Source organism: Camarhynchus parvulus, chromosome 1 (genome assembly GCF_901933205.1).
Source record: "Camarhynchus parvulus chromosome 1, STF_HiC, whole genome shotgun sequence".
Lineage (NCBI taxonomy): Eukaryota > Metazoa > Chordata > Aves > Passeriformes > Thraupidae > Camarhynchus > Camarhynchus parvulus.
The window spans coordinates 70837658-70853666 of record NC_044571.1 but is presented as its reverse complement, the minus strand read 5'-3'; the positions used below and the strand labels follow the sequence as shown (position 1 = coordinate 70853666).

The 16009-nt window shown below is 36.7% G+C and overlaps 1 protein-coding gene across 2 annotated transcripts in view; it reads left to right on the top strand.

The window, feature by feature from the left end:
• TNFRSF19 (TNF receptor superfamily member 19) overlaps positions 1 to 11556 on the top strand; it is a 57220-nt gene extending 45664 nt beyond the window's left edge. For both annotated transcript variants that reach the window (XM_030952167.1, XM_030952262.1), the window contains 5 exons: positions 1881 to 2045; positions 3306 to 3431; positions 4246 to 4348; positions 6408 to 6808; positions 9236 to 11556. In XM_030952167.1, coding sequence (XP_030808027.1) covers positions 1881 to 2045; positions 3306 to 3431; positions 4246 to 4348; positions 6408 to 6801 — 788 coding nt within the window. In that variant the 3' untranslated portion in view covers positions 6802 to 6808; positions 9236 to 11556. The remainder of the gene's footprint in view (positions 1 to 1880; positions 2046 to 3305; positions 3432 to 4245; positions 4349 to 6407; positions 6809 to 9235) is intronic.
• The last annotated feature ends 4453 nt before the right edge of the window (positions 11557 to 16009 follow it).

The following is a 16009-nucleotide window of genomic DNA, read 5'->3' as shown; positions in this document are numbered from 1 at the left end:
CCACAGAACTTAGCACTGACTGAGAAAGGAGCATGGCTCTGTCCTCTCTGCATGCTCCCTCCAAGGATTTATACAAACTGATGAGGTTCCCCTGAGCCTTCTTGAGCTTGAGCCATCCCAGCTCTCTCCAATTTTGATCATAAGAGAGAGAATCTTCAGTTCCACAGTCATTTTTGTGGCTCTCTGTTGTACTTTCTCCAGTTGCTTCAGTCTCTGCAATTTGGCAAGTTGAAAGCATGTAAAAAAGATCTGCTATGAATTTGCTCTTCAGATTTTGATGTGACAGTGGAACATAATAGTACAAATTGAAGGTAAATGGAAATATTTAAGCAGATGAAAATGCAGTGATATTGTTTCTCTTCATGCTGAAATCAGGAAATGAGCAACTAAACTTTCTTCTGTATAATGGCTATGATCTGATCTCTCCACCTTTTTGTATTACCCTATTTACTAGCAAGTACATATAAGCTGCAGAAACTGTTTTTATTTAATTTATTTGGTGGGTTATTTCTTTAATTTTCTAGATTCTTTATTACATAGAATAGTGAGGTTTTTTTCTTTGGCATTAAGTGTTCTAAAGTCTTAGAATTAAGTCAATTTTTCAAAATGCCTAAGTTTTGTCAGTCCCTATATAACAAAGCAATACAGTATCACAAACACTTTGGTGCCCATGTTTGATGTGTGTAGAGAAAATACCATAACTATTGCAGAAAATTATTCCTTAGTAATGAAATTCCACTGATTGCACTAGCTAAGCTAGGAAGTTATTTCTTGCCATCATGAAATTGCAGTAATGATATTGAACAATTGTATTTATGTACAATTTGATTAGAGGTTTTAATATACTTTGGCAGACATTTATCTCACAATTTAAACTTACGACTGCACGGGCCATTTCTTAGGATATTATAGTCTTTAGGTTTTAACCAAATATCTTCTGGGGTAAATAGGCATGGTAATTTATTTTTGAAAGTTAGTAAAATATGGTTTGTGGTGTCTTAAAATTTTGCTGTCATAGAAGTACTCTATGTTTTATTCCTTTTTTCTTATTGAATTTAGGAAGACTTCACAGCAGATTGAAATAGATGGGCTGTCAAAATTCATAGATTGTTTAAAAAATAATTTAATTTTAAAATACATAATTTAAGACAGTTTCAACAGTTGTAGTTAAAGTTTTGATCCTTTAAAAATATTTTTCACTTTCCACCTAAATGTGAAAACATTTGCAGCTGGAAACATTGCTTAAGTCTTCACTAATTTGGGTATAAAGTTAATCTGTTGAATGTTGACTAGAGGTATTATCTAGTATTAAAAAAAAAAAAGCACTAGTATTAAAAAGAAACAGAGTTTGCAGAGTTGAAATCTTGGGTTTGATCTTGGAAGTGACCATGGTGTCATGACATATGCAACAAAGCAGGATGATAACTTTGACAGCATTTGAACTTCTGTGGGTGTCTCAGTGCCCAGAAAGTTTCCTTATTAAGGGAAGTTCATGTATTTGTGCCTCCCTCTAGTGGATCACTCTCTCAGCTCTGCCCTAGGAAATGTTCTCCATATTAAATTAATGTGGCATTAAACATTCAAATGCCTTTGTTTTCATGGTGAGGATCTGATTCCATTCTCATGGACAGTCTGAATGTCTTGGTGTGCAGGTCCACTCATAATGGCACATTTTGCAATATATCTTTTCTAAGACTCTTTTTCATACTGAAGGTGCTGATGATCATATCTACCTATGTGTTGTACATTTTCTTTTTTTTAAAAAACATTCACTTTTTTTCTGTGCCACAAACCTCTTCTGTTTCCCAGACTTTCATTTCCATGACTATATTCTGGAAATGTCTGCAGTTTGCCTTAATTATTATTTAATTATATTTCAGGTACTACCAAGGTAAATCTTGTGAAGATCCCTTCAACTGCTTCCAGCCCTCGAGACACTGCTCTGGCAGCTGTTATCTGCAGTGCACTTGCAACAGTGCTCTTGGCTCTTCTCATCCTTTGTGTTATCTATTGCAAGAGGCAGTTCATGGAGAAAAAACCAAGCTGTGAGTTTCCAATTTATACTGTTTTTGGTAATATTTATAAGTGGTATTAGTTTGGCAGATCCCTCTGTAGGTAAAGAAATGAAGTGTCTACATCATTTAAGCAAGTTTAGCATTGAGATGGTCAATGCAGCAGAGCCCAGGACTCCATCCAAGTTTGCCAACTCAAAAGTTTCAGCTGCTACTGAGAAAATGCTGTGTAAATGCCCAGAAATACTCCAATTACATCACTTCCATGCCATACTCTGCTAGAGGCTGCACAGATACATTTGGACTATTCATGATCCAAGATGGGACGTTACAGAGTTGCAATGTCAATGTGGAAATACCAGTTTGGAAGATCTGTGCATCAAATGCTATTGTGAAACACAGATTAGGTCATCAAGATAATGAATGTGGCCAGTGTAGATGAGAGATTTGTCCCTAACAGTTATGGTTTTATGGGCATATTCAAGATGAATTCAATGCCTGAGACAGATCTGTAAATTTCTTTTAAATCCTTAACAGTTCATCAATGTAATTTGTTTATAATAAACATTTTTCTGCCTCTTAATTTAAATTAAGAAAGAAAAAAGTGAAAAGCACTCTAGTTCCCATTTATAGTTTTATAAAACTTTTATTAAAATATGTTTATAGCATCTAATGAACCCTGGATGCCAAACAAGAATATTGTCTAGGATGAATTGATGTTACTGCTGCTCTCAGCACAAGCAGAAATTTACAGAGGTTTACAGAGGCATTGTAAGAATTGTTCCTAACCTAGAATTTGCTTTACACATGAGTTTTGAGAAATTCTGACACAGTGAATTCAGACTTCATTTAGTGAACTGCAGTAACTTGTTTGCCTTGGCCTACAATTACAGAGATTAAAGGTAGTCTGCTGTTAATATAAAGCTCTTTAAGATAATATAAACAAAATCCCAGTGGCTGAAAGCTGACTCTGGAAAATTTCAGATGGGAATCACTGAGAATCATTAAACACTGCAGAAATGTAACAGTGAATAAGATATATTCTCAAATCATCCAAATGAGAGCAGATGTCTTCCTAGAAGAGGCTGTAGTTGAACCAGCTGTTCTAGGCTTTGCTGCAAAATCTGTGGTTTATGTTATTGGAAGCCACATGGTCACTGTGGGTCTTTCAGTTGGAAAATGTATGGACATACTTTATAGCATGACAATTACACATTTTGTAAAGATAGAGGGCTCTGAGCAGGAGAAAGGGTAACACTTAATGACATGGATTTTTATTCACTTTGTTCAAAGGGTCTCTGAGATCACAAGACATTCACTACAATGGCTCTGAATTATCATGTTTTGATAGACCACGGCTAAGTGAATATGACCACAGAACATGCTGCCAGTGCCAAAGAAGTGCATCACAGACATGTGGTATGTTATGTCTGCTGAAAGGTGACTTTATTTTATCTAACATTTGAGTTGTGACAATTCAACTGCAGAGCTAACACTGTCAAACTAACCGTTGTCCTAGGCTGATTTCTTAATAAGCAGAAGGGATTTTAAAGTAGCTATTTGGGTTTTTTTGTTGTTGTTTCTTCCTGTATTCATTTCAGTGACTTCACTTGAAAAAAAATTAAAATATCTCACTTATGTCTGATAAAAATAGCACTGCATATGGCTTTGAGACTTAAATTAGTGTGAAGGATTTACCAGAGAGTATCTAAGAATGTGGTATGAATGCTAAAGGACATTAACAACCTGGACAATTCAAATCCTTGCCATTTTTGTGAAGTCATATCAGAACAAATGCAGTTATGACATTAAGAAATAATAATAAGAAGAAACAATAAGACAATAAGAAATAATAAGAAAAATTAAGAAATACATAATTTAACACAAAAGCACAGGATTAAATATCATCCTAACAGCTTTACTCAGAATGCTTCCACTTATGTGTATTCAACTGACAAGAAAATTAATTTAAAAATTAGGTACTCATGACTGGCTTCTATGTTACTACTAGAGGAAGGACTTGGCTTTTATAAATATTTCAATTTTAAAGGAATAAAAATGTTCTTTAAAATGTTTTTACAGCAATAAATCTCTTGCTGTAAAAACATTTCCTCAATTCATGTGTTATAATGTAACTGGCAAACTAATACTCAAGTTTGAAAAAGATCAGAGACTAAGTTTATACAGAGCTTTGATGGTTTTAACACTATTAAAATTAATTTTCATTCCTCAGGACCAGTTCACTTGATTCCCTCACTGTGCTGTGATGAAACCTGTAGCATGGAGCACAGCAGTCACAGTTGTGCTTTCCACTCACAGACCACGCTCAATGAAAGGTAACTCAGTTTTACAAATATGTATTAAACATGAAGTATTTTTTATGCAGTCAAATTAATATTTATACAGAGACAACAGCTGCTTGAAGTGGAATGATGGATTTTGATGAGCTGTACCCATATCATCCAATGTTGTGCAAGAGTAGGTTTATGGTGAAAAAATTAAATATTACAAAATTAAGTATTACTTAGTAAATGCTGACTTGATCCATGGGTTTCTCTGAAGAAGTGGTTTCTCTCACAAGCAGATAATGTTCTTTCTACTCTGTGGCACCTTACAGGCTTTGGCCACTACCCTCTTCTGCTAATGGTTAGCAAGTTGCTGCATAAACCCATGAATCTGGCAGGATTGAGGTACAGTTCACAAGTGGCATGAAGATTTTCTTTTAAGGAACTGTTCAGGACTGCAAGATTTGAAATATCTATTATTTCTGAATTTTTAGCAGGTTTTAGCTTTTATTTTCTCCCAATCAGCTGAGTGTAAGTATAGTAGTAGTTATTTTTACAGCAGGGCCACGAGCTAAATATATAAAATTTATGGTGTCCTTCAGAGTTTCCTGGTTACAGATTTTAATACAGGATGTATTTATTTCTTTTAGCTAGAATGATTTTCCATATAAGGTTTAAATTGGTCTTCAGCTGTTTTGTTCTTATGGCCACATGTTACTATAAACGTAGAGGCGGCTTCTTCATAAGTATTGTTTGTGCAAGGTGACTTAGCGACCTAAGTACAAATATCTAAGTTTTCTATAACAACTTGTTTAAATACCAACAAGCTTGAGTCATCCTTGTATACCACCAAGGCTGACAAATTGAGAGTTGTGTACTTTTTGAGGGATCTTTTGGTTAAGGCTTTAAAAATAACTGTAATATCCATGCTATGTGGACATCAAAGATCCTGTGGTTCCTTCCAGTAGAAATGGAGCTTGTGCCAATTTCCTTTGCCAGAATAATGTATTTCCTTCAATTGTGGTGCAATGTCCTGACTTTTGGCCTCATCTCTGAAAATGCTTTGTGTGTATATCAAAGCTATTAAAGTGTCATGTTTTGGAAATGAGTAAGGCTACTTAAAAACTGTTCTAGGCGTGTTAATATGGGACGAGTTTTGTCACACTGCATATCAGACTCTACATAGCCCTTGCATTTTTAAAAATCTGCAGACAGTTTTTGGAAATAAAACATTGGTGTAATTTCCTGGCTTTGTTAATACTTTTTTTGGTGTATATATAGTGAGAAACACTACTGGACTTTCAACAGTGTTTGGCACATGTCACTATTATCATGCACTTTAAATACACTTGAGGTAGATAATACTGAGTTTCCACTTATACTTACTTCCATTTTCCATAAAATAAAAATAATGCTTGCTCTTCTTTAACATTGTGTCCTTTACATGTAAAAGAGAATAGAATGAAAACTTTTCACATTTTGAAGGCTAGATAGAACAAACTGAAAAATCTAAAGTGAATACGTTTTCAGGTTTAAAGCAAACACAGTTTCAAGAAGCCTTTTTGCCTGTTCCATTCTCCCAGTCTGAAGCCACTTTACTTCTTTTACTTCCATTAGATATTTGTCTGTCTACAATTTGGGGAATTAAAAAACCAAACCAACCAAACTCCCCCAGTGTTGGAGATTCTAGGCTCTGCCCAACCATCTTTGTTGCTGCATTTTAAGCCTGTTACATCTTGTCTTAATACTCCCCTATCCATGCACTGAGAAAAAAAAAGTCCTTCTTCTTTGTGACAGTGTTTATACCTGAACACTACTATAGTATTTTTTGTCATATTTCTGACCCTAAACAACTCCAACTGTAGTTCATGTTTTGTGGAATCCTGGATTCACTGTCCAGAGTATTGGTCACCAGAGCTTTTGTCATTTCCAGCCAAGGAACAGACTGTATTCCTTCTCAGTAGAATTACTTTGTACAGGATGTCTTTAGAGTATTAATATAACCCTGTTAACCCTTCATGAAATACCTATTACAAATGATCAGTAATTAAAATACCGATAATATTTTCTGGAATGCTTTGTAAGTCATGTGCCTTTTATCCTTCTGCAGAGCTGCTGATTCTGTTGGAGAAATGATTCCTGCTTTCCTTGGTTCTCTTTCACACTCTGCCTGTGGAGACATTCCAGATGCTTGGCCTCTTATGCAAAACTCAGCTTGTTGTGACAGCATTTCTATCTGTGAATCATATTCAGAACTGGCTGGAGGATCTGCAAAATCCTGCAGCCCTGAGACTGAAAATGCAGCCGCCGTTGAATTGGATAATAACCAGGAACCAAGTGAAGTACTTCTTTCAGCTAAGTCTCTTGATGAAAATGTTGCAAAGTCCTTTGAAATCTCCGAACATAGAACATGCACAGAAGTTTCATCACTTCAGAACTCGGTGACTGCTGAAAGCCAGCCAAAGACAAAGTGTAATGGAACAACAAATGACTCTACGGACTGATAAAGAGGTAAAAAACATAACTACAAAGGAATGAGAATAAGTGCTCCAGGCATGTAGAGCTAGATAAATATAGAATTGTAAGAAGTTCTAGGGCTATATTTCTCCATAGTGTACACCTAGCTATTGCTGAAATAAATCAAACTTCTACAAGAGATCCAGCAGTTTCACATTTTTAAATCATTAACTGAATTTGAAAGGTGTAATTACGCAAACTGTGGTGTTGAAATATTATTCAGAATACAGGGGTAAGTCTGTACATCAGTCAGCTTTTATCAAGGATTTTTTTCATTAAATTTTAAGAGAAAAATTCAGTTTAATAGCCTTGTGACCAGTGACCAAACCATCGTGTGAGGCTAGCCTTTGTTTATGAGTGAGAACAGAGGAATTGGCTTTGCTTATTGCAAACAAAGCATAAAAGACATACAAGTGTTCATTTAAAAATATTTACAAAGCCTTTCTGTGGAGTTACTGCAGTAGTACTAGAAACACAAGAGAATCTCAAATGCCTTATAATGCTATTTATATTCCCATGTCATCAGATAAAATGTAAGTTAGTCCATAAAATGCAACTTTATGTATAAAAGCTCAGAGAAAATGCAGGTCTGAGGTCAAAATGTGAAGAGGTGATAAACAGTTGTCTCAACTATGTAACAATGGAACTGTTGCAAAAAGTCACATTGCTGCTGCTTCATCATTATATCTTTTTTAATGTTACCTGTGCTCTGTACTTTTAAAATGGAATTTTCTACTTTTGGAAGTAATCTGGGGCCTCAAGTAACTAATCTGTGAAAGGATCCCAAATTATGGCCTGTGTTCTGATGGCAAGTGGTGTTGTTACTCCAGGCCTGTGCAGGTTGTGGCTGGAAAGGAGAAACAGTCTCCTGTGCATGAACTCAGAGGCAGGAACACAAGAAGTTGCCACTAATATTAATAATGCACCAAATTTAATTAAGAAAATTATGCTATCTGTAATTACGAAAATTTTGGGCCATCTGCAGAAGTAAAACTGCATTCCTTTGATCCTCTTCCATTTGGTTTGCATTAACACTTTTGTGTTATTCCTAAATATGAAGTAGAAAGTAATTAGTAATTATCAAGAACCACACATATTCTGAAAACATATAAGTGCAGTAGTTTCTTTGTAAATCCTTGATTGTTTAGGTGACATTGTCAAGAGGAGAAAAGGGAAGGGAACTGACTGTTAAATCTAGAATGGCTTTGCCATTGACTTCAGTGGAACTTGTAACCTGAAAATCTGCTGTGTCACTGACAACATCAGCCTTATCCAGGTGGCACATCTTTCTCTCAATGTATTATTTACAGTGTAAAGTTTTGTCTGTTACAATGCTGGGCACTACCTGCCCCTGTGTCAGATAGCAGCACTGACAGTTTTGTTTTGGTGTGTGCCCGGTATTGTTTGGTGACGGTTGTACTCTGTAGCTGTGTGTAGGAGGGGACAGTGACATGGATACAACTTCAGATCTCAGCGCTGTTAGTTCCTAGCAGTTCCTGATGTTTTAAGGGACTACATTTCCATATAAACAAGATTTTAAAAATCAGAAATTTGTGGGTGTTTTCCCACCAAACCATGCATCAACTTCAGAGGTATGCAATTAATATTATTTAAGAATTTTCTTAGATCAAAAGGACCACAGGATTAAAAAATATGACTACAAAAATTAGTTTTTATTTCACTATACTTGTTACAGTGTATGAACTGTAAATTTTCTTACTGATTTCTGTGTGTATGGAGACAGCTTTTCTAGCATCTCAAAATCCTGTATGCTTTGATAGTTTTTTGCTGTTCTCTATTATACTGAGATTTGTGTATCCTTTTGAATAATCAAGGTCTTCAGGAGGGTTAATTTTTTCTTCATTTTTTTTCCTATAATAGACCCTACTGATTCATTTTGTACAATTTTTCCCCATTCAGACGCTACAGTGCATCATTATGTGTGCATTTTTGGCAGAGAAATGTCAGTAGTGTTTATGGGACTAGGACCAGGACTAGGCTTACTTGAGATGTATTTTCAGGATGAACACTGGCCAGCTGTACAACTCCAAGACATTTCATGTCAGTCTATAGCATTTTTTCCCATCTGCTCTTCATCTTTCATGTCTTTTTGAAATATTTTGAGGCAAGGGTGGTCTTTGTACTGCCTGAGGATGTATTACAGTCTTTCCTAGGTCAATGTTTTATTTTTATTATGTTTCAAAAGAATAACACAAAATCAGAATATAGCATATCTTATACATGTACACACAATTCTAAGCTTTTTAATGTGGGTTTTAATAGAAGTTTAATCTTCATATTTAGGTGAATTTTACAGCAAGCAGTAAGTACACCTCTACTCTTTTATTGTTTAGTCAAATACAGAAGTGCATACAAGTTTCTTCTGAATTTATGTAACCACTCTTCTTTCCTTTGTTTTAGGGACTGGAGCTGTTTCTCAGCACTAAAGCTGAATGCTTTCCTTACACTCCCCTGCTGATTCTCATCAAACATAGTCTGGTCTTCAGTGTTGCATGATATCCAATCCAGCTGGAAAAAAATGGCATCATTTTCACACCTTCTGAGCAGTTGTGTCTGAGCTGTAACAGCTGTGAAGTTAAACTTCAAGGAGCATCCTATGAGGACCCTGAAAGTGGATTTATGACCTTTCCAATCTCTATTTCTATTTCCTCAGAGTCTCAAAAGGTCTCATGGAATGAGCTTAATAGTATATGTAAATACAGCAAGAAATAGAAATACTTTAGTGTTTAGGGGGGATCTCAAATATGGCTACAGGTGTAGAAGATGTGGGACAATATGGTGCCAGTTACTCTGCATGCAGACTTGTGCATGCATTAGGATTTTTTTTCTGCTGGTTCTAATCTTAAATAGTATTCCTGCTATTGAAGGACGTAAAATTTGTAAAAAAAAATCCATTTCTGTTTATAAAAGGATCACCTATTAATAAACTGAAGCTTTTATTATGTATTACATTATAGTCAATAAGCTAGTTTGGGGAGTTAGAGAATTAGCATGTTACAGTATGTGTGGTTGAAGTCCCCTCCATCCAATTATTACATTTTTGGGAGGTGGCATTGTTCTGTTAAGTGCAGCAGGAGATTAGCTTTAAATTAGATTTAGTTTAATGAAGGTCAGACATATAGATAAGGACATTGTGTTTAATTAGTAGTCTCAGTATTGGAATACAGCACTTCTTGTTATAGCATATAATTTTGAATGTTGAAATAATTGTAATCAACTATCAAATCAAAACGTCAGACTATAGCAGGTGTGCCATGAAAGTATTTATACAGTGAGACTGTTACCAAGATTTTTTTATTAGTGCATTATTTTTAAGAGTCAGTCTCTGTGGTGAACTAATTCATTCATTTAGAAGTCACTTTCATTTAAGACCCTCTGTCCTTCTCACTGTAGTACTGCATCAATTCAAATTTTGCACACAAAGCATAAGAAGTGGTTTGCTTTATCATATCCCTTAATATCATTTTTTTTCAGCTATTTTCATCCCTAAAATACTTTTTGCTTCTGTGGATAATGTCAGTAACCTCCACTGATTCATGACACTCAACAGGCTCAGACTTGTCTGTGATGAACTCTAGCAATTATTCCTTAAAGTACCCAATGTGCCTTGACTAAAGCAAAGCAATCAGCAAAACAGATGCCAACAAATTGGCAATAAATATGACTCATCTTTCCACACATAGTTTGTGTGGCAATAGAAATGTTGAGACAGTATTCAGAATCCATTATGGAAAAAGATTTTTGCTTTGAAGCACAGAGAAGAAGGTTGGACTTGCACAAAAATATCAAAAAACAGTACAGGCAGCCATGGCAGAGAGATGCTCCAGCTCTTCCCCATTGAGATTATTCCTTTGTGCAAAAGCCATGAATAACAGTTCCCAAATTCAAACCAATGTGAACAAGTTACCCAAGGGATTTTCTGGCTGTTGTTGGGTTTGGTGTTTTAAGTAGTAGATACCACATTTGGTCACTGATGGAATAATAAGCAGTTATACAGTACAATTACTCAGATAAATACTTTCACATATGCATTTAAATATTAGTACTTTTGAATAATTTCTTTGTATGCTTTCATACATTTAAGAAGTTACAAAACATTATTTTTCACTACAAGTGCATGAAGAGATGTGTACTTCTTTGTATATACTTTGTAAATAGAAAAAACATCCAATGTGCATTTCAGTATATGGCAAAATATTTCCAGAACATACAGAGATTTAACTTTTCACTAATAACAGTTCTTGAAAAAGCAATGTTCAAAAATTTTGCCAGCATCTGCCACAATGTGTTTTCCTATTGGAATTTAAACTCTGTTTAATTGTTTTATCCAGCAACCCTAGAAAAAGATACTCTTTTTTTTTTAATGAGTGAAAGCTTGAGAGCAAATTGGGAGGAAAAAATTAAGAGAGTGTTTTTTACATATATGTGTATATTTTGTATATACTTTTTTCCTTAATTTAACCAAATTGGTCTTTTGTATATTGCCTGTGGCAAGCAATGTTGTACATGCCAATAGAAAACATCCACTATCACTGCATTTAGACTGCCCACATGTCATGTCTAGGGACTTACAGTGCTGTTTTAAATACTCCTTTAACAAATGTAAATTAAAACCTTGTATAAATTGTTTTGTAATACTTTTTTCTACTTGTGAATAAAATGTTACGTGAACAAACCAGTCTTGGTTTGTTGACCTCAAATTAATAATAGCTTTCTGTACAAATTTAGTGATGAATTATTCTAATTCTTTTAGAATTCTTTTAAGATTTTAAAAGAATTCTTTTACCATGATGGGGTAATTATATTAAAGTTATGGTAGATTTTGATATGTCTTCGTCTTGAGATGTTTGCAGTTTAGCAGTAACATCATTCTTCAAGCAGGAGGGCCCTGAAGAAGCAGTAAATTAACAGCAATGCTTAAAATCATAGTGCTTCAAAACAGTTTAAAAATTCTGCTTCTCAAAAAAGGGGGAGGAAAAAGAGGTGGGGGGGAAAATCAAATTGCTGTCTTTACAATGTCTTAGAAAAGAGAACCTGGTGCTCCACACCACTAAGTTTTTTCAGACAAGACAGATAAGCAAATAATGAGTGGATCTGTATTTTTGAAGCAGGATTGGAGTCATGACCACAATTTAAATTAATAAGAAAGGAATGGCACAGTCTGACTGACAAGAGTAGAAGACTGAGAAGAGTAATTTGATAATTGCATAAAATTGGTCCTTATGATAAAGCCATAAGCAGTGACTGGAAACTGAATCCAGATAGGGATTGCAGATAACCTAAAGCCAGGGTGCTTGTCTGGAGTGTGTGATTTTTGGGGGGAAAGTTGGGGGGAGACTCAAAAGCTGCTCTGTCCCTGTCTCTGGTTTAGTTGAGCAAATTGCACATTGGTTCTTTTCAGTGTAGTGCTGTTATTTCTACATTCTTTGAAGTACATAATTCAGAGCTTAACGAGGGATCTCCTGCCCAGAATAGCAAGGACTCCTTACCCCTGCCTGTGTCCATGTGCTGCAGTCCTGAGCAGCATTCTACTTGTCTTCTGCTCTGACTGCCACATGCCCAGCCCACCTGAGTGTCCTTGGAGTTCACCTGGAGGTCTGCAAGTCTGCACTGTCTGCACAGCAGCATGTGGCATGTTTGGGAAGTCGCCTTGTGCCAAGACAGGGATCTTCATGACTCTCAGCAACTGCCAGGATTGCAATGGAGTGCCCCTGACAAAAATTTTTAAAAATATAATCAATAAGCAGGAATTGAAAAACAGATATTTACTCTATCGGGAAACAAAGCACAACTCAGAACACACAACATACGTGACCACAAAATTTGCACAGACATTTGCTCACACCAATTACTATATGAATGTCATTAACCAGGATGCAAGTTTCTACCCAAGCTTTCCAGAAGGTCTAGAAAAAAATCCACCCACCACAAAATCTTATCCTTGCTTGCATTTCTATTCAGTACAACAGTATTTCCTGCTTTTTCTACAAGGTAGACCAAGCCCTTAATCCAGTCCTCCCCATTCTACCAGGAGTTTGAGATCACATGGCTTTTCCCTTTGTTGTGGGCTCTTTCAGGGCCTTTGGTTTGCATTCCTATGAAGTCCCTCCAAGCAACAACCTCCATGCATTAAATTAATCCTCTCACTGTCTTTGGTGATGGAGGTTTAGATCACTACCTGCAGCACATTCCAGCACAGACACTGCTGCTTTGTTTTGCCCTTTTTAAAAAGGGGGATTGAAGGAGGGTGCAGTGTTTTATCAGGCATGGAGCAACCTGAGGCTGGGCACTGCAGAGCAGAGCCACACAATGCACACTTTGTGCTGGCAGGGTGCAATTTAATCCATATTTAGTTTTGGCCTGAGTGATGGTAAAACCGACTTGCTCTTCACATAGCAGCACATGAGCCATTTTGATTATGTCCGATAAGGTGGCGCTTTCAATAGGATAAAAATCATCGTGGGTGGATTTGCTGGGGAGCCTGCTGCTTTCCACAACAGCACTGAATGATGGGATTAGAGGAAATGTTTTCTAATAGCCAACTGACAGAGAGGGGGCACACTGGGGGCACACTGAGGCTTCTACACAGCAGCACAACTTCAACAGCAGGGTCAGCCGGGGAGGACTGAGGGGGTTTTCCCATAATTTGATTTTCTAAATCCTTATCACAGTTGGATTGTTTTTTCCTTTTGGTTGATCTGACAAAAGGAGATTTGGCTTGCTTAAAAGGTTATAAATGACATTTTTCTAAGGCATTGGTGGAAAAGCAGACAAAAAGAGAAAGCAGCTTTTAGAAAGTGCTTCCCCTGAGCCTCAGTCTTTGTGGAGTTTTCCATTTCTTTTGCCCAGGTTTCAGTCTCAGTTTATGGATGGCTAATTCACATGCTATTTAGCATGCAAAAATTCCCTTAAGTATAGCAGCTAATATATCAAAATCTGGTTGTAACCAACAGTTTAAGGGAGAGCACCGATTTACAGCTTAGAAAAAATATTAAACCATTGGAATTCCAGAGATCATTTTGATTTACCCCAGATATGTATCACACAATTAACTGGAACGTAACAATAAACAAATATAAATACAGAATGTGTACCAAATAATGAACTTGTCACCTTGCACATGACCTGAGGCAGGGCATTGTCCAGGTCAGTTAGTAATTTTATTCCTAAATCCTTAAACTTGAGAAAATTACAGAGCACTGTGGACCAATTCAGGGTAGGCCTGTACATCCACCACCCAAGCACTTATTCTGCATGTGGCAGAGATTACAAAATGAACTGAGAACATTAAAAAAAAAATACTAAAGGTTGTGTTTCAGTTTTTTAAAATGCCTTTCAGCCCAGGCATCCAAGCATCATAGACATTTCACAGGCCAATATGGGAGCCTCAGAGGGGGAAAGTTGTGCACAATGGGTGTTCTACAGACCAATATTGAACAAAATGCCAGCAACAGAGGTTATTTGTCATTAAAATAATAATGAGAAAAGGATATCTAGCTTTTAGTGCCCAAAAAAGCCCCCAAAAGAGCGAAGAGGGGCCATTACATTGCAAAACATATTTTAAAAGCCAAAGTAAAGCACTAGTCTACAACCACCTTACTTTCCTAATTTCATGTTCACCTAAACACACATAAACTCTGCAGCAGCCCAAAGCAAAATGAGGCAGATCTGGAATCAGCATAGTAACAGCATTTACCATTCCAGTTTTGTCCATACCTTGCAAATGTTCTTTTTTCATTTTGATCTTGATTCCAGCACCATCTGGTAGCTGAGTTTAACCTGAAGAAATTCAGCAGCAAGTATCAGCTTGGCCATTTGTTGTCTCTCTGCTGCAAGAGAAAAAAGAAAGTTTTTGACCAATATGGTGCTGATTTATGTTGTTACATACAGCAGTAGCTGAGTTCCTTTATCAGAGCTTCAGCTTTATTAAACTTTTTCCCTAAGGATGTTCAACAATTAAAGCTAAGGGGACACAGTACCACTGCAAGAGTGAGACTATCTTTCTGACTGTAATACTAAAACAGACCCATAATATTCCAGCAAATAACACTTGCATTTTGTCAAAATTCATCACACTTTTTTGATATTTTGGGACTATAAAAAGACAAAAATCCTTGATCGGAAAAATTTATACACTTTGACAAAATGCTGTGAAAATTTACATGAGGAAGCTTTCTCTGGGAAGGTTTGTGCAGCTACTCTCCATTTTAAACCCTCAGTCTAATGAAATCCTCAATTTAAATATACCTTTAAATTTACTTTAAACCTAGGAGGATCTGTTGCTTACTCAAGTAGGACCAATCAATAGTTTATGGGCAAGAACTACCTCAAAGTTATCTTCATACACTGTTTTTTAACTGGCAGAACAGATGGACTCAGGCGGAAGAGACTCTAAATCCTTAGGTGATAAAATGCCTATTGTATTTATGGGTTCATAGAAGCAAGCTCTGTGGGTTCAGCCTTCTCATTAATACAATGGGAGAAGCTGTGGGATCTGCAGGGAAGAGCTGAAGAATGCCATAAATTACATCTCCTGTAACAACAACAAATAGCGTTGGAGTTGACACAAGGTGTTGGCAAGTGCTGTAGAAGCGATTCCTGAAAAATATCTGAGTGCCAGATGATGTTTCCTAATACACAGAGTGTCACTGAGGAGGGCTTGTGCCATTTATGGCCCAGATGCTTTCTTTTCCTAGAGAAGAAACCTTTTAGTTGCCTTTCTGCAGCGAGGGGACTCTGGGCAGTGGGGGCAGCAGGAGCAGCTGCAGGAGGCAGGGGAGAACAGTGGGCCGTGCTGGCATTTCCAGCACAGGACAGCCTCTTGCAGCTGGTTTCCCTCTGCAAGTCTAGGGGTGCAGACATAAGCTGTAAAAGCCCCAAAATCCCCAAAGATGCAATATTGCACCTTCTGCAGATGTATCAGTGTTGTAACTGCAGCAGCTGAGTGAGGCAAGTAAAAAGCAATGATTATCATCTGTTAGCTGAGGGGGTGAACCAAAAATAACTAAAAGTTTTGGACTCAAGGCTTCCTTGGATCTGCTTTCTGATGTTTGTTTTTCATCCAGTCCAAGGTCTACAGCTGCTGCAGCTCCTCTGAGGATATCCTGTGGTTCTTACCTGATCTTAGGGAAGAGAAGTTGGCTTTCAGTTCGGCCTTGTCACACTCCATGCTGT